The 24121-nt window shown below is 41.3% G+C and overlaps 2 protein-coding genes across 6 annotated transcripts in view; one reads left to right on the plus strand and one right to left on the minus strand.

Annotated features, from left to right (window-relative positions):
• MTOR (mechanistic target of rapamycin kinase) overlaps nucleotides 1-24121 on the minus strand; it is a 70372-nt gene that overhangs the window by 38822 nt on the left and 7429 nt on the right. For 3 of the 5 annotated variants that reach the window (XM_084220115.1, XM_084220113.1, XM_084220112.1), the window contains exons 11-29: nucleotides 23427-23671; nucleotides 22468-22683; nucleotides 21619-21824; nucleotides 20986-21108; nucleotides 20574-20663; nucleotides 20394-20486; nucleotides 19767-19901; nucleotides 19300-19429; nucleotides 18859-19109; nucleotides 17974-18015; nucleotides 16790-16876; nucleotides 16052-16219; nucleotides 14757-14869; nucleotides 14164-14326; nucleotides 13816-13908; nucleotides 13006-13152; nucleotides 12089-12231; nucleotides 11303-11465; nucleotides 11043-11188 (exon numbers count right to left, since the gene is read on the minus strand). In XM_084220115.1, the coding sequence (XP_084076241.1) occupies nucleotides 11043-11188; nucleotides 11303-11465; nucleotides 12089-12231; nucleotides 13006-13152; nucleotides 13816-13908; nucleotides 14164-14326; nucleotides 14757-14869; nucleotides 16052-16219; nucleotides 16790-16876; nucleotides 17974-18015; nucleotides 18859-19109; nucleotides 19300-19429; nucleotides 19767-19901; nucleotides 20394-20486; nucleotides 20574-20663; nucleotides 20986-21108; nucleotides 21619-21824; nucleotides 22468-22683; nucleotides 23427-23671 (2754 nt within the window). The remainder of the gene's footprint in view (nucleotides 1-11042; nucleotides 11189-11302; nucleotides 11466-12088; nucleotides 12232-13005; nucleotides 13153-13815; nucleotides 13909-14163; nucleotides 14327-14756; nucleotides 14870-16051; nucleotides 16220-16789; nucleotides 16877-17973; nucleotides 18016-18858; nucleotides 19110-19299; nucleotides 19430-19766; nucleotides 19902-20393; nucleotides 20487-20573; nucleotides 20664-20985; nucleotides 21109-21618; nucleotides 21825-22467; nucleotides 22684-23426; nucleotides 23672-24121) is intronic. The other 2 variants (XM_084220116.1, XM_084220114.1) reach the window with 1 other exon arrangement.
• Nucleotides 1189-8937, plus strand: ANGPTL7 (angiopoietin like 7; the record flags this gene model as incomplete). Its single annotated transcript, XM_084220335.1, has 5 exons — nucleotides 1189-1567; nucleotides 3151-3251; nucleotides 3565-3759; nucleotides 6162-6360; nucleotides 8768-8937. 5 exons carry the CDS (start codon nucleotides 1189-1191, stop codon nucleotides 8935-8937), a joined length of 1044 nt encoding a protein of 347 aa, XP_084076461.1.

A 24121-nucleotide genomic window follows, 5' to 3' on the forward strand; every position in this document is an offset into this window, starting at 1 on the left:
ATCTAGAAGCAAGCCTGCAGACCTTCTGGAAAAGGATTCACCTTTGCTGAAATGGTTTTATTTGGACATCAAGCTGCTATACTAAAATTCTAACTGTTAAAGGATATAAAAGAGGAGGGGAAGTTGCCATCTCAGCCAGCTGAGACTGGACTAATACTCTGAATGTCTAAAAATTTAAGATTTACTCTAAAATCTACTTTTTATGTAACTATGGATATTTTAATTAACCTTAGATTTTCCTCTCATAACCCTATTAATAAACTGGCCCCCCTAACACTGGAGTTAGATCACATTGCCTGTAAAAACAACCCCCCTGTGTCAATTTTACATAGACCCTCACCATTATTTAATGCCCTTTCACTTGCCCACTATGAATGAACAGAGGAGTGAGCTTTTACTTACACATTCTGCAGATTTCATTTCATCCCACCCTCAGATATCCCATTTCTAAAAGAACAGCAGTGGATTTTGCAACATTAATAGTGCAGAGAACCCAGTAGCCAGAGAGAAGAGGATTAGATGTTTAACTAATTAATTTGCTAAAATACTGTCTAAATGAAGAAATAATGCAATCATAGAATTACCCCCTACAACTTCTGGGGTTGTAGAAGGACTTGTAGCAGCCAGGGCTACCTTCTAGGGTGTTACCTTCCTTGAGCTTCTATAACTCACCCATTTTGAACAGCCTTTTCACATTCTGGATCTCTAATGCTCTCATGTTATTTAAGTGCCAGAACTAGTCACCAAGAGGGCTCCAATCCAACAGGCAATAATTGCTGGAAATTCTTCTCATTTCCTAGCCCTCTCCTACACCCCTTCAAGACAGGACTGAGGGAAGTCTCTCCTGCTCTCCCCAACCTTTCCTGGCTGAAACCTGTTCCAATTTCACCCTGTAAATACCTGATATGAACAGATGAACTGGGAGGGGCCAGCAAGCTCTTCATAGTTTCAGGGGGGTGGAGGTAAACAGAAAAATAGTATATAAGATGCTTTGAGACAGACTTTCAAAGTGCATAGACTCTGACAGGAGGTGTCTGAAAAAAAGCCACTTCCTCAGGCTCCACCTTCAGAGACTCACTTCATTGGAAGCAAGGAAGGTACCAGGCTGCTGCAGGAAATTTTATACCTATCCCAGCTGCATTCAGCCTACTGCAGTCAGCTGGAAGGTTTCTGTTGCTGTAAGCAAAAATGCCAGCAAGAGCCAGGGTTCAGCTGGCATGGCTCTGCATTGTCACTGTGTCTGTGGTGATCTGCCCAGCCCTGCTGCACAAAGCTCCCAAGAGGAGAATGAGCAATGGGAATGCACAGCTGAAGATGCCAGGCTGCTGTGAGGAGATCAAGGAGCTCAAGCTGCAGGTAGCCAACCTGAGCAGAATGTTGCAGGAGCTGAGCAAGAAGCAGGAAGGGGACTGGGTGAACGTGGTGATGCAGGTGATGGAGCTGGAAGGGAGCACCAGGCAGATGGAGTCGCGCCTCATCGACGCCGAGAGCAAATACTCCCAAATGAACAACCAGATAGACATCATGCAACTGCAGGCAGCTCAGATGGTCACACAGACATCAGCTGGTAAGGAGGGAGTCACCAGGCTCCCAGATACACCTCTCCATGCACAATTAATGACTAGCTCCTAGTGCTAGCACGTCCTGCTAATGTGGCTAGCCAGCATGCACACTGCTGCTCTGGCAGTGACCCTGAGAAAACTGGCTTGAATTGTTTTATCTGTATCTTTATGTCTATGTCTGTTTTTAAGGAGTGCAGAAAATGAACAGGTATTGCATTTCTATAGTGAGGAATTCAGTCTAACATTTCATTTTCTGAGCACTACACTAGCAATCCTAAAAGAAGGGGAGCTGGCTTGGTAAGGGAATGGCTCTGGCAGTAATAACCTCTGAGCTCAGTGCTGACAGGAGACTAGAAATTGTTAAAACAATTAGAAGTGCTCTCCAGGAATTACTAAAGATTTGTAGTTGTATCTTTATGACTATCTCTGAACCAGAGTAAAAAAAAGAGTGATCCATTATTTTTGAATAATTCTTAAAAATTCAAAGCTGTAGATTGAACCCAAACTGTGATATAGAATACAAACTGTGATTTATACCTAGCCAGACCACAGTTAAATTCTTCAAAATTCTCTTCCCTGAGGGAAAATGTCACTGCACACAGTGATTGCACAGGCCTGTACTCAGTGTGGAATGCAGGTGCATTTTTAGGTCAGCTACCTGTAAAGCACTTCTAAAAGCATCCTCTTTGCTGACTTTTCAAATGAAATTCACTGCAAAGAGCTTAAATTGTCTCAGTCTCTACTGGGTTTGCCAAAAGACTTCATTTGGATTTTTTTTTTACATTAAGGAAGAACTTATAAATCTATTTACTTAATTCTTCCTCTAAAATCCATCTGGTTAGTTTTGACACATCACTATTTACAGTAGGCCTTTAAAAAAAGTTACACTATAACAAGTCTCTTTGAAGCTGAAGAAAAAACAGTTTCATGCAACAGAAACTGGCCCAGAAGGTCTTTAAGACAGATGTTTCTCACCTCACCAGGTAAGAGACATTTTTGCAAACTGTCAGACATCATAAAGCCTTGCATCAGCTCATTTATCCTCCTCAAAACAGCCATGCATTTTACCACCTTCAAGTCAGCTCCTGCACCAGGAGGAAAAGAGGCTTTCACAGAGTGAGTGAGTGCAGTTAAAAGGCACTTTCTCTGTCACAGATGCCAGTGCAGAAAGGGCTGAACAAATATCCCTCAAGCACAAACTTGGCCAACCTCACACACCCAAACAGGCACCTGGCAGCAGGCTTGGCCATTTCACTGGCTCAGTTCTTATTACTCACTAGGAGGTCAGTAAATACACTTTCCAGCACAGACACACAGTGGCAATGTGATGAGACAGCAGAGATGTCTTTTTGCATAGCAAAATTAAAAAAAATTAAGTAAATTAATAAAAATCCCAAAATCCCAGTGTTACAACACCTTTGGCAATGCACACACTCCTCATAACAGAGCCACCTCAGGAAAACATCAGACTTGTGGAAAGCCTTCTTCATTACTCCTTGCACTACAAACTAAACTTTGCAGAAAGCACCTCCACAGAAGAGGAGTTCTTGCTGCTCAGATTCTCACTTTCTGCTTCTGATTCAAGTAGATGCTGTTTATGACTGCTCATCACTTTACCAGAGGAACTACAGAATTTCTGGTGTTTACAAGTTACCTCCTGATGAATTTTTGGGAATTCCAGATCTGGAGGTAAGACTATTCAATACACAATGTATATTACATGTCTTTTAAAATATAATCAAGAAATACCTCTCTACAGAGATGAAAAAAGCACACACTAAGTTTTGGTACCCTGCACTTGCCATCAGCATCTTTATGTAAACAAACTTAAAAGGATGGAAAGTGTGTATGTACATTTAAGAGAGAAAACAGGTTTATCTAATAATTTTTTGCCATAGAAGTTTCTTCAGGTTGTGAAATCTGGAACAGTGTCTTGTGTTAAGAGAACTGAACCTTCCTAAGTCCACTGCTAAGTAACCACTGCCTTTTTTTCCTATTCCAGGTGTTCTGTGACATGGAGACAGATGGAGGTGGCTGGACTGTCATCCAAAGACGTAAAGTTGGTTTGACATCTTTCAATAGGGACTGGAAACAATACAAGGAAGGATTTGGCAACATTAAGGGAGATTTTTGGCTGGGAAATGAAAATATCTACAGACTTTCAAGACGCCCCACTGTTCTGCGAGTGGAGTTGGAGGTAATTAATCAGCTCTTAATTTCAGCAGCAAAAGGATTTTTTATTTCCCACTACCAGATACCATCTCCTATCTTTTTAGGAGGCCCAAAGAATTTGCATGCTTTAATTACAAGAGAAGGAAGCAGGATCAAGCTAGGAACACATTCAAACACAAGACAGAAGTATGCTCTCCCCTGTGCAAAGTCAGTGGCACAACTTCTGTCTGCACTCACATTGTGCCTTCAGAATGTGTGGGGCTCTTTGCAGAACCCACTGCAGACAGAGATCAAACTGCTGATCATCTCACATTTAAAAATTCAAACAGAGATGTCCCATTAAGTTTCCAAGCCTCTGAGTCTTTTCATTTTGCAGCCTGGGTACCAGAGTTTGCATTGTGTTACCCTCAATTTCTTCAGTCTGTTAAAGGCTTGGATTTGACTTAGACTAGCTGATAGTTGGTACAATAGCTTTGAGGGATGGGATATGTATGAACTGAAAGGCTCAATTGTTGAGTTTGTGAGGTGCCCAGGTCGAGGTGAGAGATGAGGAATCTGACTCCATGCTCTCAGAAGGCTAATTCATTATTTTATGATATTATATTAAAGAATGCTATAGTAAAACTGTATATAATATACTATATTAACAAGAATGAGCATGAAAAATTCATGACTGACTCCTCAGAGTCCAACACAGCTGATGGTGATTGGTCATTAAGTAAAAACAATTCACATGAAACCAATCAAACCTGCACCTGTTGGTAAACAATCTCCAGACCACATTCCAAAGCTGCAAAACAGGGAGAAGCAAATGAGACAATATTGGTTTTATTCTGAGGCTTCTCATCTACCCAGGAGAAGAAATCCTGGCAAAGGGATTGTTCAGAAAATATGACAGTGACACTTGATATCTAAAAGTCACTGTTTTAGAGAGGAAAAAAATTACTTGAGGCAGCATGCTGACACAAGGATATTGAATGCAAGAGCTGCACATCAGATTTCCTACAGATTGTACAATACCAGTGCAGATAAAACTTGGAAGTTTTACCTTGTTTTCAAGTTTCATCAAGTGTTTCATGCCTTGCTCTGGAAAGTTCCTTTGCCATTACAGAGCAGTTTCTGCAGTCTGAGATGAGTATATAATCAGGGATGCTGGAGTCTGTTTCATAACTGTTCTAACAGGACTGACTCCTTCTCCCCTGTTGTGGGCAGGACTGGGAAGATAACACACACTACACCCAGTACCAGCAGTTCACCCTGAGTGATGAAATCAAGAGCTACAGGCTGTTTGTGGGGAACTGCACTGCAACTACACAATATTGTACATTACACAAGATTGTACAATACCAGTGCAGATAAAACTTGGAAGTTTCATGCTTTGCTCTGGAAAGTTCCTTTGCCTTTACAGAGCAGTTTCTGCAGTCTGAGACAGTAAAAATACATGTATATAATCATGGATGTTGGAGGCTCTATCCTAACTGCTCCAACAGCACTGATTTCTTCTCCCCTGTTGTGGACAGGACTGGGAAGGTAACACACACTACACTCAGTACCAGCAGTTTACCCTGAGCAGTGAAATCAACAGCTACAGGCTGTTTCTGGGGAACCGCACTGCAACTACACAATCTATTTCCTACAGATTGTATAGTACCAGTGCAGATAAAACTTGGAAATTTCATGCCTTGCTCTGGAAAGTTCCTTTGCCTTTACAGAGCAGTTTCTGCAGGCTGAGACAGTAAAAATACATGTATTAATCATGGATGTTGGAGGCTGTATCCTAACTGCTCCAAGAGCACTGATTTCTTCTCCCCTAACTGCTCCAAGAGCATTGATTTCTTCTCCCCTGTTGTGTGCAGGACTGGGAAGGTAACACACACTACACCCAATACCAGCAGTTCATCCTGAGCAGTGAAATCAACAGCTCCAGGCTGTTTCTGGGGAGCTACACAGTCTGTTTCCTACAGATTGTACAGTACCAGGCAGATAAAACTTGGAAGTTTCATGCTTTGCTTTGGAAAGTTCCTTTGCCATTACAGAGCAATTTCTACAGTCTGAGATGAGTATATAATCATGGATGCTGGAGTCTGTTTCATAACTGTTCTAACAGGACTGATTCCTTCTCCCCTGTTGTGGGCAGGACTGGGAAGGTAACACACACTACACCCAGTACCAGCAGTTCACCCTGAGCAATGAAATTTAACAGCTCCAGGCTGTTTGTGGGGAACTGCACAGTCTGTTTCCTACAGGTTGTACAATACCAGGCAGATAAAACTTGGAAGTTTCAGGCCTTGCTCTGGAAAGTTCCTTTGCCTTTACAGAGCAGTTTCTGCAGGCTGAGACAGTAAAAATACACGTATATAATCATGGATGTTGGGTTTTTTCCAAAACTGCTCTAACAGCACTGCTTTCCTGTCCCTGCTGTGTCAGGACTGGGAGGGTAACACGCGCTACGCCCAGTACCGGCAGTTCACGCTGAGCAATGAGATCAACAGCTACCGGCTGTTCGTGGGCAACTACAGCGGCAACACCGCGCGCGACTCCCTGCACTACCACAACAACACCGCCTTCAGCACGAAGGACAAGGACAACGACAAGTGTGTGGATGACTGTGCCCAGTTCAGGAAAGGTAAGGCACAGGATGTCACTGTTAGGTTGGATGTGACATGCACACATGGGATCAGGTGTTGCTCTGGATTCAAACCCTCCATCAGAACTGACTCCTTTCTTTCACCATCGCCTTAAAGCTGCTCAGCCAGAGGTAAAACCTGAGGAGCAGAATCTCTTAAAGAGAGGAGGCTCCATCCCAGCACCCCCAGAGCTCCTGCATGCCTGGACTCGCCTCCACGTGCTCAGCTGCAGCACCCAGCCGGCCAAAAGTGTCTCTGGGTACCACAGTGCCGCTGTTTGGCTCAGCACCAAGGGCCAGACAAGTTCAGGCACATCCCATCCAGCTATATTGGTAATTACTCCAATAATTAGGCTCTAAGAAGAAGAAAGGGTTTTATTTTGTGTGTTCTCCAGTGGAGTGGTTTGAAAAGGAAGTGAGTTTTTTGGGAGGCTGTAGTCAAACCAATAGGTGCTCAGATTTGAAAATTAGCACATGGTGCAGTCACCATGACATCCAGCTTATATACTTTAAACAAAGCATGATCTTAAGTCATTAATTACATCACAATAACTTATTATATTCATTGGTGCAAAGCAATTAATGTCAACATAATTGGCAAAAGTTTTACAGAAATTTAATAAGGCACATATACAAATCTACTTATGCACATAGTCTAGTTTACAAAAATTCTCATGTATCTTTTCTAATCTGTTTCTACGCTGACAGCCTTGTCTTCTTCCTTGCTATAGATACACTTGAAAATCATCAATTATTACTTCTATTAACTCAGCTTTGCTTGCAGGCCAGCTGTCAAACCCCTCCAAACTTCCCCCTTTTTGTATCTGAGCAACAAACACAGCTGACAAGGATTTTTGCAGGGCCCGATGAAAAAATCCAAGCAGACAAGGGAGACACAGGGCAATAATTAAAATCACCAACAAAATTAACAATCCTGTCTTCAACAAGGCCTTAAGCCACCCAGTGATGCCCAAGCTCTTGAAAAAACTATTCAGCCATCCCTGTCATCCACTTATAAGTAATTGCTTTGTGCAGTTGTGCCTAAGAAGGTTCTCCCTGCATCTCCCTCCCTGTCCTGAGAGAGCCCAACACTCCCCCTCTTCCCATGCAACTGGTAACATCTGAGTGGCAAATCAAAGGAGAGGTGACCAGTTCTGGAAAATAAACTTATGTGGGAAATCTGGCAGTTAAAGCTGATTTACAGAGCCAGACTGTCACCATCATATCTTCTGGAAAATCCCTTCGCCAGGATTTCTTCTCCTGGGAAGCTGAGAAGCCTCAGAGAAAAATGAAAACACATTTATCTGATCTGCTTCTCCTGTGTTCTGCTGCTTTGGAATGTGGTTTGGAGATTGTTTATCCAACTGGTCATTGTTTGATTGGTTTCATGTGAATTGTTTTAACTTCATGACCAATCACAGCCAGCTGTGTTGAGGCTCTGGAGAGCCACGAGTTTTTAATTAGTATCTTGTTAAACCTTCTGTAAGTATTCTTTAGTATAGTTAGTAGAGCATTCTTTAATATAATATATAAAATAATAAATTAGCCTTCTAAGAACATGGAGTCAGATTCATAATTTCCTTCCTGCCACCGGGGACCAAAAATACCACACCAGACTGTGAATTACAGACATCAGTACTCTTAAAATAACTGTGTGCTCCCCTCTACACAGTTACCCAGTCCATTATAGTATCTGCCAGACTCTCTCACATGCTGATAAAACACAGTGATACAGGAAGTTATTCCTTAATATCTATCAGGTTCTTATTTTTTCTTATATTTTTGTAAATTTTCAAATCCTAATATTAGGCACCTGTAATTAACTCCTGTATTCACCTCCACATTCAGCTTGACTTGTGACCTTTATTACAAGCCTCTAATTTCAGAGGTTACTCTCTTAATTTAGCATCTTTGAGTTCTGTCAAATATAATTATCTTCATTACATCTTGCTCTTTAATTTTCCCATTGTGTCCCACTCAACATGTAAATAAAACTGTTCATCTCAGCCTCAGTAAATACTCAGAGAGTTCAGGAACTTTTTAAACACCTTAAGATGCTCTGCGAATTACCCAGATTCACTTCCTATTCACTCCTATTCACTTCCTATTCACTCCTATTCAGATTCACTGAGACAGAAACATGTCAAGGAAATATTCTAAGAGGAATGAGAAACTAAATTAAAAGCTACTGGACTAATTTGACTATAAAGCTGTAATGCCTTTAAGTTCCTAAATATCAATGTTAAGTTTTAAATTTACCTGCAACCTCAAGTATCAGAGCTAGGGATTAAATGCTGCATTCTGCTCAGTGTCCTCCAGAACAAGTAGCAATCATTAATTATAAACTCATGATATAAATATAATGAATATAAATGAATGTCAGGAATCTCTTCTGTTTCCTGACAAGGTGGATATTGGTACAACTGCTGCACAGATTCCAATCTGAATGGGGTCTACTACCGCAAAGGAGAGCACACCAAGAACATGGATGGCATCACCTGGTACGGATGGCACGGCTCCACCTATTCCCTCAAGAGAGTGGAGATGAAGATCAGGCCAGAGGATTTCAAACCATAGAAGAAATCAATGTTTGATTGTACAGCTACATGACCTCACCACACAAAAGGTGGGCAATAAACAGCCAAATAATGTTTCATTTACAGCTACGTACTGGTGATGTACACAAACACTGCCACCCCAGGCAGAGCCACCAGTATTATCATCAGGACTCAGGCTTGTTTCCTCCTCTTCAGGCTCTTTCCAAAGGGAAAAATATTGTGTTAGAGTAGCTTAGAACTGAATGCACTTCTAGCACCTTCAGAAAACCTATGGGTGTGTTTTCACTAGCAGTGTGATTCCTGGGTTGCCTTAGCACTATAACCACATAGGCAGGGACTGAAAAGCAAAAGCCTCTCAGCTTCCTTTCCTTCAGTGTCTGGAGCAAGCACTGCAAAGCAACTTCTTTCAAGAAGTACTCAAACCACAAAAGTTATAGACTCATTTTAAGCCAGAGGAATCAATCAGAAATGCCCCTGATGCACCTTTCTTTAGTGTATAGTAAGTGGCTTACTTTCCCACAGAAGAAAGAACAAAGCTCAAAAATGTTGTGTTAATTAGCATTGTCCAGATTCTCCCCTGACCTTTTACTGCCACCTCCTGCTGCTGCCTCAAATAATCCCCACTGAAGGCTGCCCTAACAAATAGCAACACTGGAGGAGGATTTGTCCCATGAGCCCTCCAATGTTTATTTCTATCCACACAGATCACCTAATTGCTGATAAACTAGAAAAACAGTTTATGTTTTGTATGAGAGTGAGCAGCAGGTGAGCAAGCCAAAGAACTCAACTCCAACACCTAAAACCACTGTATTCAGGAGCAAAATGCTAGTTCTCACACCAGAGAATCCCTAAGTGCCAAAAGTTATTTCACTGTAAGGGAATATTTGCTAACACAGCAGACTGAGGAGTATCAAAATCTGTTCCAACTTCCCAGGTGGAAGTTACCTAGAGACAGTCTGTCAAAAATAGAAAACTTCTCCTCACATAACAGAGTGTTAAAGACAACAGTTAAAAAAGAATGAGACTCCTCCTATAGGCCTACCATTGTTTGAATCTGTTGGAAAAGATCATTATAATTAATATATCTATTTTTATTCACCTTGAAGAGAGTTTGAATCTAGATTAGGTTGTTCAGTCCTGTGTGAAATGGAAGATAAAGGTGTCTTGGGAATTTACATATGTTCAAATATTCATAATGCAATTTTCAACTCTGTGGAACTATAGTTGGAGCTATTTTAACTGTGGTCTATAATGGATTTTTAAAGGTTTCTAAAACTTTTTCATTTCTAATAAATTGTTTCATTTTTAAGTGCGCTTTATGTCAATTCTTTGCTCTTTCACTTGCTTTTTGATACACAAAAAACCCACCTGCATAAGCAACTGAGACCAAGAAAAAAATACACTGAATTCTGTATTTTTCTCAGTAACATGAGGCAGAATGAAGGGTTAAAAAAATAATAGAGGAGAAAAAAATTGGAAAACACAATTCCAAGGAAGCAGGAGGGTTGAAAAATTCACTGCATAAAGACAAAGTTAAGTTTTTGCTCAACCAAAATCAATTTGTTCATCTCAAATAGCTGAGCTAACATTTCTGTGATATGGAATAGAGATTCACATTTTAAAACATGTAGTTTAACATCAAATCCTGTGCAGGCTATTTCAGGCTAACATCAGTGTCACTGACCAAGCTCAGAGACAACACATAATTTATAAAATGTTCTCTTTGACATAAGAGCAATGAGACCTATCTAAGCTAAATCTGCACAATGTGATGAGAAATTTTAATTAAGAACTTCAACTTTTCTGACATATTTATATGCAGGTATAGAAATCTGTCTCATTTAACCTGCAGCCATTTCATGACATTCCATAGTGAACTGGAAGGGTGAGAGAGGGCAATCAGAACATTTTCCTACACTTCTTCCTGCAAAACTTCCCTGGGCCTCTATCATAGTTTTAACCACACAGTAGACAGAACTCTGCAGCTAAAATTGCACATTTGCAAGTAGTTTTAACAAAATCTTGTGACAGAGTGAAGTCCTAATGAACTACCTAGATTAATCCTAGTGGTATCTTAAATTGTAGCTACTGCAAGAGCAGAAATCTCACCAGTTGTGGTCCTACCTGATAAGAGACTCTAGAATAGCTGGGGTGGGACCCTTTTGAAATTCCAGCTCTTTGTAGTGAAGGGCCTTAGCATATGCTCGACATTTGGCAGCTCTTTCCCCCAGAAGGACGATGCCATTGTCATCTCTCAAAGGCAGGGGGCCCTGGGAAGGAGCACACACATCAAAAACAGCATGAGTATTACAAAATAGTCATGAATTCCACACAGAATAGTCACCACAACAGCACTGGAAGGAGCTGCTCAACAGCATCTCTACCTTGTCACTGTGCTCCATGAATTCTGCCAAGTTCAGTAGGGTCTGAGTGACTTCTGCAATGTCCTGAGAAGTCAAGGCCAACTCAATGCTTCGGATCAGCTCGTCCTGCTGGTCTTCATTCAGTTCAGACCAGCATGAAACAAAGGCAGCATTGAAGAGGTCTCTGGGGAGGAACACAAAAGTCAGTGTGAGGTGAGGATTCATGAGAAAAAGTTTGTTTGACTGTGGGCTCACCTTCTTACCCAGAGAAAGAGAGCTAAAAAATACACTGACATGCCTGCCTGCAATAAACAGTGATTAGCTTTGAAAAAGCTAACTTCTGTGAAACTTTCATTTAAAAATACAGAATAGGCTGGTATACTACAATAACAGAAATTTTGTGCTATCATATGCTATGATAGCTCTCCAAAGAACTATGCTATGAAGTTTCTCCAAATATGCTGGTTGTAAAAACCACTGCAGTTTACTCCACCCAGATGCATTTTTATTCCCCACAGTAAATACTCAATACAAATATTTCTGCTGTTTTTCCAGCTTCATTGATGTGCATTACCTTATTTCTGGACTAACATGAAGAATTTCAATGAAAGATTTTGTGCACACCATGGAGCAGCCAACTAGGAAGGGTGGAAATGAAATCAAGCTGTTGGCTCTTTGGTTTATGCCAAAGCAGGAACTGTCTCTATTTATGAAACCTAAGAGCTTCTAAATAACCTTCTTTTTTCCTTATAATATCTGGCTTCCATCTGCCATTTCAAGTGAGATAAAAATCCAGAAATTCTGTACCGAGCCATGGGATTATAGGCCTGAGCCAGGGCCCAACATGAGCGCAGGGATGGTGAGGAAGAATCTTTCAGCAGCTCCAAACTCAGTCTCCTTAACCATTCCAACCAGTCATCCTTGGAAACTCTTCTTGCTGCTCCCCAGGCCTGCAGTACAAAGGAAAACAATTCACCTACCAAACAAAGCACTGTCCAAAAGCACAAGAAATCCATCAGCAGGCAGCATTATTTCTTTACAGCTCCAAACCACATGCTGAGAATTCCTTTTCAATTTCCTGAAATCCATTACCTTTACCAGATAATCTGCAGTACTTAAGTCTGATGTCTAAGAAATCTTCCCTAAATGTATTCCTGCCATGACATGAACAATCCTTTCTCTACAAAAATACATATTGAGCTGAAGACACTGTTGAAACATCAGCTTAAAATACATAATGCATTTAGAATTACATTTTTGAGTCCAGCATTCCCAAACCAATCCATCCCATTACTGAACTGTGTGCTGCATGCATGTACTGTTCAAACTAGCCAGGGCTTAGCTATTAAGTTCTGCCTTCAAGAAAATATAAAATTAGGATTAAAGAGGAGCAAAAGCAAAAATACAAAAAATGGCAGAGGCTCTGAAAAAGATGTCTCTATTGGCAAGAGATTATTCATTGTGATCTAGAAAGTCTTGTTCATACTTGACAAGCAAGTGTAAAGGATACTTCACAGCCATTCACTCCTATCTTAAAAGTTGTTCAGCACCTTCTAATTTTAAAGAGTCTCAGACACTACTTTGACTTCAGTTTTGTGCAGAAGAGAAAAGCAACATACAAGCAATAGAAATAAATGTAGTTCAGATGCAGCAGATAAAACTCCTTCAGTGTGACATCAGCTCCCTTCAGCAGCAAATTCACACTATGAAGGCTCTAGTCTTACCTTCTGCAGGTTGATGGTGCTCACATGTAATTTCTTCATGGGACCTGTTTCCACAGGACCAGTGGCTGAAGTTTCTCCCTGGTTGCTTCTCAACATTCGATGCTGATAAATCAGGGGATCCTCCTCTTCATCAGCAAGAGTGTAACCCTACAATAATTGGTTTACACTGAATATCACACCCACACATACAGAAACAATTCTTGACAAGCCAAAAAAAGAGCACTTGCAGCAAAATCTTCCAGCAAAATCTGTGAAGCAAGTAACCATGTTTTGTTATAAAGATTGCAGCTTATAAATCAGAGAACTCTAAACAATATTCCTCTGAAACTCAAGGTAACTGTAAAGAACTCTTAGCTCCTAGTACAAAAAGCCAAAAAAATGTACATTGAAACAAGCACTATTGTCTATTTGACTTGCTAGTTGCTTGCTCCACACAAATTGTAACCAGTTACTAAGTTTTTAAAATGTAAGACATTCCACAGAAAATATTGAGATAACAAGATCTCCTCAAGTCCTGAAACCATGGGAAAAATAGGATAAATGCATATTTAAGAATAGTAATGACACTGGCTACAAGTCTAAGTTCTTGCCTAGAACTTGCCATGATTTTTCTGTAAGAAATATTTAATATCAATAGACAAAAAATTTCCCATTGCAACCTCAAAGCTGCATTAAAAAGCTGCACTTAACACAAACAGAGCAACAACCACTCCTCAATTTATGAGTAAATCCAAGTGAATGTTCCAGCTACATCTGTTTCAAGATGACAATATCCCAAAAGTGCAAACAACTGTACATCTGTCAGCTTACCTTTACAATTCTGCAGATGAGAACATCATAGCGTTGATGGTTAATTCTGTGTCGCACCAGGACTTTGTTCACCATCGGGATAAAAATTTGGTACTGTAAAAGGAAATGCATCATAAAGTCATTACTCAGTGGCACCAAGAGCAGTAAAATTCCATCACATTGTTTCATTGATGAGAAACCAATTCTGACAGTTTGATTTCAGTAACTCTCAATTCCAGAAACAACTAAGAGAAGAAAAATCATTTCTCTTGGAAATCCGTGAGTACATCACAAAACTTCAACTTCAAAGCCTTGATCTCTGGGACAGTCACACCTTCTGTGAGCTTTCAAGTCAAAGAGTAATATTACCTTCTTTCCCAGCTGGAACACCAGAGAGGAGAGGGTGTCCATTGCAGTTGTTCTGAGCTCAGGGCTCTGATCTAGTGTTCGCACTATGGGGTGAATAATCCGCGATGCGTAATCCGTGAAATCCAGGGACTCTGTCAAGCGGTCCACTGTTTCTAGAGCAGCTCTTAAGTCAGAGCAAAAAGAGGGAAGAATTTATCTCTCAGAGCATTAAGAGAGAAACAAGGAAAATTATTAAAGTGCTCAATCCTCCTAGGATTACTAACAATAGGAAAAAGAGGCCACCAGAACTCTGTTAAAGCAGCTAGTACTTGCAAGTGACTAAAATAGCGGCAGGTGAGAATCAGAAAATTTTAAAAACCCCAAAGAAACAACAACAACAAAGAAACCCAAACCAACCAACCAAAACCCACCAACAAACCCAAAAAATTAGTAACACTGCTGTAACATCCAAACAACAATAACCTCCCACAATGATTTAACACAGAAAAGCTGAGGAAGGGACCAAGTGGTATTTAATTGTAAATGTTCAGCCACTGCAGGACTTGGATATCACAGGTAAAACTACAAAGAGACTGCAAAGCCCCAGCACTTACTTGCGTGCCACCACAGGGACATCTGGGGCATCAAACAGCTTTACAATGGGAGGTAGTAACAAGTGAAGGTAGTCATCCAGGTTAGCTCCAAAGAGCTGGATTGCATTAAGGAGCTGGAGAGAAATAACATAAAAGACTAGAATGTCAAAGGGTCTGAAAGGATCTTAAAGATCACTTGGTCACAACACCCCCTGCCATGGGCAGGGACACCTTCTACTAGACCAGGCTGCTCAAGGCTATATCCAACCTGACTCTGAACCCTGCCAATGCTGGGGCATCCACAACTTCCACACACAACCTGTTCCAGTGTCTCACCACCCATGCAGTAAAGAATGTCTTCTTAATATCTAACCTAAATTTCCCCTCTTTCAGTTTGTACCTGTTCCTCCTTTTCCTGTCACTGGAGTTCTTGACAAAGTCTTTCTCTGGCTGCCCTATAGCTCCTTTCATATTGTGGGTCTCCATACAACCTTTTCCTCTTCAGGCTGAAGAGCCCCAACTTTCTCAGCCTGTCTTGTCTTCATAGGGGAGGTGCTCTAGTCCTCTTATTAACTTTGTGGCTTCCTCTGGAACTGCTCCAACAGTTTCATATCCTTCTTACATTGAGGACACCAGAACTGTACATAATGCTCCAAGTGGGGTCTCACAAGAGTAGAATTGAGGGGGAGAATCAAATCCTTCATCCAAAAGGACCCAATCTGACTCAAAGTCATGGATGAGATCCATTTTAAACAAGTCAGTATCTGTTGCCACATTTCTCTTCACAGAGAAAAGCAAAGCAAAATTCTACGCAAGAATGTGAAACCCAGAAATATTCTCTGAACCTCAGAGAAAGGAAAAGCAATTCTTATCATTTGCTGTGCCTGTGTTGTGCCAAAGTAGAATGCAATATGGAGATTGTTTACCCACATGGTGTTTTGTTTCCTTGGCCTGTCAGGCCCAAGTGTGTGTGTGTGTCAGGACTGTCAGCTGACAGTCATGAGATTCTGTGCAGTGTGTGCAGAGTTAAGTGCTTAGCAAATTCAGTTTAGATCTAATATAATACAGTAATTAATTAACCTTCTAATAAAACAGAACCAAATACATCATTCTCTCCCCCTCGTTGAAAACAAAACCATCATCGATAAGTATCCAGTGAAAAGTTTCTTCAACCCTGCATTTGAAACAACTGTCTGCATCACTCCACACCAATCCACTGCCAAACTGCAGCTGCACAAGCAAGGAGCCCTGCAGAGCATGGCAGGCTGGGAACAGCCCTGCCTGGGCAGTGCCCAGGGCACAGCAGGCACACTCACCTTCACAGAAACAATGCGACCCTGACTGTTGTCATGCATGAAGACCCGTAACATGTGAGGGATGAGCTGAGGCAGGTAAAGTTTGAATTCGCCTCCTAGAGCTACCACAATCTGCTCAATAAGTAGGATAATTGTGCTCTGTATGGAGTTGTTCATGACCCAGAAATCCTACAGAAGAAAGAAAAAAAGGGGGGGAAAAAAAATCCAGCGGTTCTTCAGCTGAGCTGTACCAATTGCAGGAAAAGCAAACTGTAGGAGACAGTCTGTAGATAAATTCAAGATTGCAAGGAAGGATTATACTTCCTGTTTTTAAAACACTTTGCACTTCCAGTACATTATAGTTGTTGAAAACAACCTCTGGAAAATTGATTATCTTCCTAATCCTTCTACAAGTTTGCAAACATTTCGTGAAAATTATGTGAAATGACACCTATTTATGAACTCCAGGTATCTCTTGCTAAAACTATGTTTCTGAAAGTAGTAAGTGCACAAAATCCAAGTGCTGAAAAGAACTCAGTCACTATCAGAACCCAAAGCTACACTTACTTCAGTTACTACCAATAATGTACATTCTAACTTCAGATAAATGGTACTTCAAAATACAATTTTTACTTCAAATATATGCAACTCTGCACTTCATATGAACTTCTGAAGTAGCTGATACTTTTGATAAGTTATCTGAAATAGACTGTCCACCCTTCTGTGACAGTAAAGTACTGGCATAAAGACTGCACTCACTCTCATCAAGGTGACAATTTCATCCATATAGGGCCGAATATGACTTCTCACAAAGGACACCAACATTCCTAGCTGCTGGAACAGGAACTGGAAGGAAGAAATGTGTAATAATCAGTGTAGCTTATCCAAATATCAAAGCCACTGGGTAGAGGGTTTCACAGGCAACTGCAAGCTCAATTATCAAACAAATAGCATGCATAGCTCCCATTTGCTCAAAATCTGGGGCTAAATTCTTGGCAGCTTCAGCTCTTGGCAGTCTGGGTTTTGTGAGTTCTTATGGGTTTTGGGTTTTTGGTTCATTTTTATTGTTGTTGGTTTTTAAGAGGGCAGTGGGGAAGAAAAGTGATTTTGGGTTTATTGGCTGGGTTTCTCCCCAGCTTGCATTAAAAAAAAATAATTTGCAAGCTCAAAGCCTCAGACACTCAAGCACACCAACAGGGTTTATAAAGTCCCAGCAAATCTCTGGTGTCAGAACAGACTTGCAAGCACAGACACCTCAATTACAGTGTATTGTCATTTATGTTTGAAGGATGCTTCCAAAAATTTAGCCCCTAGTCTTTTCCCCCTGCCTGAAAACCAAACTGACACACATTTTAAGATACTCCTTCTGTATTTTTTCCCATCCCCACAAGATATATTGGTGAAAAGTTACTGGGGAACACAGTTAGGTCCTTGTCAGAAACACTGCATTTTTTTAAAAGATGGTTGATTACACCATTCATTCTTCACCACTAAGAAGAATTTTGACTTAGACAATTTTATTTGGATACCCTATGACAGTTTGCAATTCCTTCCACCACAATAAAATCTTAAACATCCAATTGTGACAATGTATTTACTCTTTAAATTGGTATGAAATCAGGTGGGCTAAATCGCTTTGATGTAGATAGTATTGTTTTCCTCTACAAAAAATAGGAAAATGTAAGTTATTGTCTACTTAATTTCATTTCTTCATGCAGTTTTTGAAGACTGCAGTCACAAAATACAACGTGGAGCTCATAAAAAGAGATAACACTTTAACGAGAACTAAATAAGAAATAATCTCAGCTTCTTTAGTGAGAACAGTACACATACATTTACCAAAGATGAACTCTGTACTGTGCCTATTTTTTGGTGTAGTGAGAGGATGCTTACATACAGGACAAGGACCTTCCTCTTTTAGGCTTTATGTCACGCATACCCACCTCAGCTCTTCTCCCCAGTACACTTTCACCATCTTCTTTTACCTGAAAATTTTTAAACAGAGTGTGCACAAGTGCATAGCTTTCAAGCAAGTTAGATCAGTCAGGTCTAGAACCTCAGACAACCCAGACATGAGATTTTTCCTTACAATCTGAGTAGTAGTTCAGGCTGGGAGAAAACAGCAGTTCTATAGCAGAGCTGGGATTCTGCTAAGGGAGCACCTATAAAACACAGCAGCAAAAACAAGTGCAAACTGCCCTTCACACCCCAGAGCATTTGGCTGCCTGAAGAAGAGCCTTGGCAAACAGCAGCCATCTCTGGTTAGGTGAACCTTAAGCCCATCATCATCTTCACACAAGTCTCATTTCCTTCTATAACTGTAAGTTAAGTGGGAAGGAAGAGAGCACTGCTGTGGAATCACCACCCATGTTGCTCTAAATGTTAGCAGCCTGTATCAAATTGATTTTTTCTTCTCAGAGATGAGCCAAAGTAAATGACTGCACCAGAAATTTGAAGAATCTACCACTATTATTTAATAATACTGTTTGCCACAGAGCATTAACACAGAGATCACTGAAAGATCTGGAAGCTGCACAGATGTTTTTCTGAACAAGAACAGCTTGGTGAAAACTCAGAATCAAATATTGGCCTTCCAAGGATTATGCTCAGAAGCAGCCATTTCAATAAAAAGCAGAGAAATTGTTTGCACTGGGCATTCCAGTAATTGCTCACAGAAGGGAAAAAGCAAAGCTGAACCTCACTTCTGCAGCGTGCTTGGCATCAACACATAGCACAGCAATGCCCAAAGCCAGTCACAGCCTCTTCAGGGAAATGGATTCTTATTTTCAGAGAGTGGGACAGGCAGGAGCGGTCCCTGGCACACTCACCTCTCGGATGGCACCGTCACACACCCGGATCACGTTGAGGAACGTTGGCATCACCTGGGGCAGGAACTGCACACACTTCAGTCCAAGAGATTTGAAAATAAAGGTGATGGCCTGAACTACCATAGTGTGGTGTTGGGACAAGGACTGGTCTCGGAAAATTCTCATCAGTGCCACCATAGAGACAGCTGGATAGAACTCATCCAGAGGGAGGTTGCCCATGTTCACCAACATCTCACTGGTGCTGTAGTCAGCTAGGAGAAAGAAGGCAGTGTCATGAGCTAGGTATTAAAAGATCTTGAATATGGGTTCAGGAACACATAAGTGCAAGCTGAAAACATGTACACTAACAATTCTTTAAGAAGAGACAAATTGGTAACAAAACAGACGAGATCTGTTTGTAAATCATAAAGCTATCTATCTGAAAGAAATTGAGATGCTTACAAGAATCCTGGCTGGATTTGGACTCTGAGAGGCTAACAGCTGAAGCATCTCGTGATTGATCGATCATGCCAATGTTCACTTTGTGTTTGTAAGGGTCCAAAGCACCCAGCAGCCCTAGCACACGGATAGCCTGAAAAGACACAAAGAAAATTCACCAGAACTTCATCACTAAGGCCAAAGACAACACTCAAACCCCCATATTTGAAAAGATCCTGATGATTAAAGAGGAAGATCTGGAACAGAAGTTACTGCCTGGAAAAACAGAGCTTTCCATCTAGCTTCTGAAAGCCATTGCATTGACATTGCATTAACACATGCACTCTCTTATTTCTGCTTATTGCATTTTGCTCAGTCACAACAACATTCTCTCCCTCCCTGCCTCAAATCTTCACAGGCACATTTACTTGGCACCTCTCTCTTCCCAAACAGCTTTGCCAAGTGGTTGTGTGATAGTTTCATGTTCATACCTCTCTGCGGGTGCCCTGGTTTTGCTCAGTCTTCAGGAAGTTCAGGAGCACCTCCAGCAAAGTTGGGTACTTCCTGTATGGTTCTACCACATAACCAGTGCTAGCCACAAGCTGCCCCAGTGTCCAAAGAGCCACCTACAAAGATGAAGCCCAAAGAAGATTAGTTTTGATCAGGGAATTTATTATTCCTTCTGATACATCAGTAATTCAACTTCTGCAAAGTTTCCCTGAGCATTTGATCACACTGCAAATCACAGTCCATGGTTAGAAAGCCTCTATAAAGAGCATTTTTCTATAAGCAATAGTAAAGAAAGTAATAATCAACAATATCTCAGGCTGTCACAATTGCTCTCACTCAAGAGGTACAATTCAAATAAACATTCAATTCAGTGAGTCCAAGCCTTCCAAGAAAAACAGCTTTCTTTTCCTTGTTGTTTTTCCTCTAACAGCTCTGAACTATGTCACAACAGGCAACGTAAACCCTCACCTGTGTATGGTGACTATAACTCCACTGGAGACTTGAATGATTTAAAGTTTTGTTTTAGCAGCTATGATAGGATGTGTGGATATTTTGTTACAGCTATGGTGACAGCAGCTGTCAAGTTTAGCAGAGTTGTAAACACTTACTTGTCTTTTAGCCAGAAGAGAAGAGTCCTGTAGCATGTCCATAATTATAATGAAGAGCTCATCCACCCACTTCCTCATCTCCAGCCCACTGACCTATTGAAAGACAAAAATTCATCCTCCATCTAGCGTTCCCAAAACCTTAATAAGCATGGCAAAGAGGTATCTGCAGTATATCCGTACCTGAGCAAGCTCCCCAATCGTAGCCAGGACATTGTTAATCACGCCTGGATTGGGATCTGGATCAGGATCTTTCAGTTTCACTATCAGTGCCTGGTGGATGACAGTGGGACAAATCAGAATGTGTTTAAAGAGTACTCAAAATTATCTTTCCTTTTGTTTACACCTGAAATTGACCCCACAATCATAGTAAGAATTTCAACAGTAAAAGAAACTTGGGTCTCATTAACATGATGCAAATCTGGAATTAAATTGGGCTTAACTGTCACTCATGTGCGTTCCTGTGAGTAACATCTACACCAATTTGTTTTCTTTCCTGCTATGATGAAGCAAAAAAACTGTAGCTCCTGAGGGTCAAGCAACCACTTGCTGTGTCACTTCATTCCAAAGTCACCAGGAAATGTAGAGACTCTACCTTAAGGATAGGCTCCATGTAGGGACGGATGAGGCGTGGAGCGTTGGAAACCAGGTGACCCAACATCCTGGCACTTTGCTCTTTGATTCTGCCAACACCACTGTGCTCCAGCTCTGTTAGAATCTGCAGAAGGGACAATGGAAGCAAGCAAACCAGAAAAATAAAGGCAGGTAAAAATTCTTTTCATTTTTTTCTGTCACAACTCAGTACTTGTAAAGGCTGTTCTATGTTTCATTCTGTTATCATTTATCCTAAATTAAGCTAAAATTAATTAGCATAAAAGCAATGGCTCCAAAATCTGTGTTTACAAAGAGGTACCATGCATTCACCCAAAAGCACCACACAACATTCTCCCTCAACAGAGATAGAAACTACTCTGGCATGATGGCTAGGGGTGAAATAACAACTGCTATCCTTTCTTTCCCTTTTAATAAATCCACAGACCTTCAGTCCAACCACTGATCATGAGAAAGATCTGCTGAAACCCACTCAGCAGGGCAATAACTACTTTCCAAAAGAGATTGATTCCCCCTGCTCTCCATGCTTTTACAGCTAGACAGCCCAGTTATTAAACACCACCTCAGTCTCAATCTCAATTACTCTGTTTTCCCTGCAGGAATCCCTCCTCCTCACCTGGATTAACATCTTGCGAAGGAAAGGCATGACAAAGGCAGGGTTCATGCTGCTCAGGCGCCCCACGGTGCAGATGGCCAGCTCTCGGATTTCAAACACTTGATCATTCAGGGCCACAAACAGAGCTTGCAAGTTTTCAGCCTGGGCAAGGTGAGCATCAAACCGCTCATCCAGAGAAGCCAACACGCAGAAACGTATATCAGGGTCTGCAAGAACACATTTATTTCTCTTTAAATGCACTAAATTTCTGTCACTTTTTTTGCCTTTGTTCCCAAAACAGCCTCATAAATTCTTCACAAGAGCTTCCCCAGAGCAAGACACGCTATCAGTGTTTCACACACAAAAAACACGACAGGTCAGCCCACAAATCTCTGTGCTGCTCAACATGCCCCAATAACCAAGTCAGTACAGTGCCAATCTCTTGCACCTGCAAGTGTCACTTTTGGATGCTACATGGCAACCTGAGATGAGTTCAACTGAAAGAACAAAAAAAATCAAGTACAGAGCTTCAAGAAGAAGGACCAATTCCTTTCCAAACTACAAAATTTAAGGCTGTGACCCAGAACAGCAGCAAAAGGACTCTCAGTGTTCTGCTTAGTTCAAAGGATTACCAAGGGCACATCTGGAGCATTTTTACTAGTGTTCTATTAAGATCTCAATAATCAAGATGTGGAAAAAGAAATTGGGAGACTGTTTTTTCTAATTTACCAAGAGTGACAGATTAAGTCTAGTGGCAAACATGTTCAAATTCTATTCCAAATTCTATTTCTATTCCTAACATCATCACCTGCTCACATGATAAAATTAACATGCGGTAGGAGAGCCCTTTCCTCTGAATCCCACACTAACCTGGGTCAGTTATTCCAACTACAAGCAGTTTGCTGAGGACATCAGCCACGACCTGCACTGCTGTCTGACTGACCACATGGGCATGGCCACTGATCAAGTGGATGGAGGGTGTGAGCAGGCGAGAGCAGGTGCGCGCGGCTTCCATGCGGATCTCCTTGTGCTCGCTGTTCAGGAAGTGATCTGCGCAGTGCCGAACGAACTGAGTCAGGGAGTGGCCTGAAAAGAGGAAGATGGGTGGTTAAAACACAGGTTTACACCTCAGTTATCAGTTTTACCAGAGAATAGGAGTTTAAAGAATATGCTCCCAGAATTTTTCTGCTACTTGTACTCTACTCCAATGCCCCAGCTGTTTCTATCCCATATGCCCTTGCCCTCTGCTTCTTTATTTCATCATAAAATCAGAGGGTTTTGGGAAAGCTGCAAAAGACAGGCCTCAGAGACAGCAGAACTGTGATTAGGGCTAAGTAGTAGCCATAAGATTGGTCAGCAGAAAAATTATGTAAGAAGAAGAAAACTAAAAACAAATAGAACAATGGTCTGTGTATTAACATTTGTCTAGACTAACTCCTTAAGCTGCAGAAAAGTATATCTAGCAAGATATTAGGAAGTTTTAAGCTTAAAAATGGAGCTCTGTGCAATGGGTTTTAAGGTTTACAAGCAGGTATTGTATTTGAAATAAGCAAGCATTGTTTTAACCAAAGGTATGTGTGCTTATAGTGGCTGGATAGAGCCCGTGTCAATGTGCTTCTGCTTTGTGTGATTGGTGAAGAAAGTTTTAAAGTGAGTTGTAACATTAAGTTCTTGGTCTGCTGCCTGGGATGTGAGCTGATGGCATCTTCCCACTGTCATAACCATGTCATGAGACTGATGCTGGAAAACACAACAGCTCAAGGCACGTTCCCAGCAGTCCTGTCCCGTTGGTGATTTGTGCACAGCCCCTGACTGGCGATACATCTCACCTTCAAACTCAAAGCTACCGAGTGTGCGCAGGGCAAGGGTGATGCTCCCCACATCACTGGCCTCTGGGATGTTGGTGAGACTGGGAGAGGCCAGCTGGTGGGCAAGGCCCTTTGGCATGCCTGGATGTCGCAGAGGCTTGTGCATCAGAACAAGAGAGAGCATTTTCAGCAGCCCATCCTGGATATCCTTCTTCAGCTGTGGGATCTGACGGCTCAAGTCGTACAGCACAGCTGTCAGAGCAGGGCTGAGGGCAAGAAGCAGGCAAAAGTCATTAGAAAGGAAACAATTACATGCATATTTCACCTTTTTGTTTATTTATGCCTTTGCCAATCAGAATATAATTGTGGGCATTGGCACATGAGAGCAACACCTGCAAGCAGAGCACAGGGTCCTTGTGTGAGCTGAGACATGAAGTGACCTTCCTGTATAAACTGGTGAGCAAAGTCCCAGGACTGCTGCACCCAGTGTTGCTGGAAAACTGTTACAAATCTAAATGACTTCTTACACTTATGTTTTTTAAACCAAAAAGCAACTAAATTCACTTCCAGATGACAGTATAATTTAAACAGTCTTGTGCTACCTCAAAACTTTCTCCACACCTTTCCATGCTAACAACTTAATTAATTCCTCCAAAAAGAACTGTCAGCTACAAAGGTGAAAGAAGCCAGGAGGAAATATTCAGCACTTCAGCTCT

This window comes from Fringilla coelebs, assembly GCF_963513975.1.
Source record: "Fringilla coelebs genome assembly, chromosome: 22".
NCBI lineage: Eukaryota > Metazoa > Chordata > Aves > Passeriformes > Fringillidae > Fringilla > Fringilla coelebs.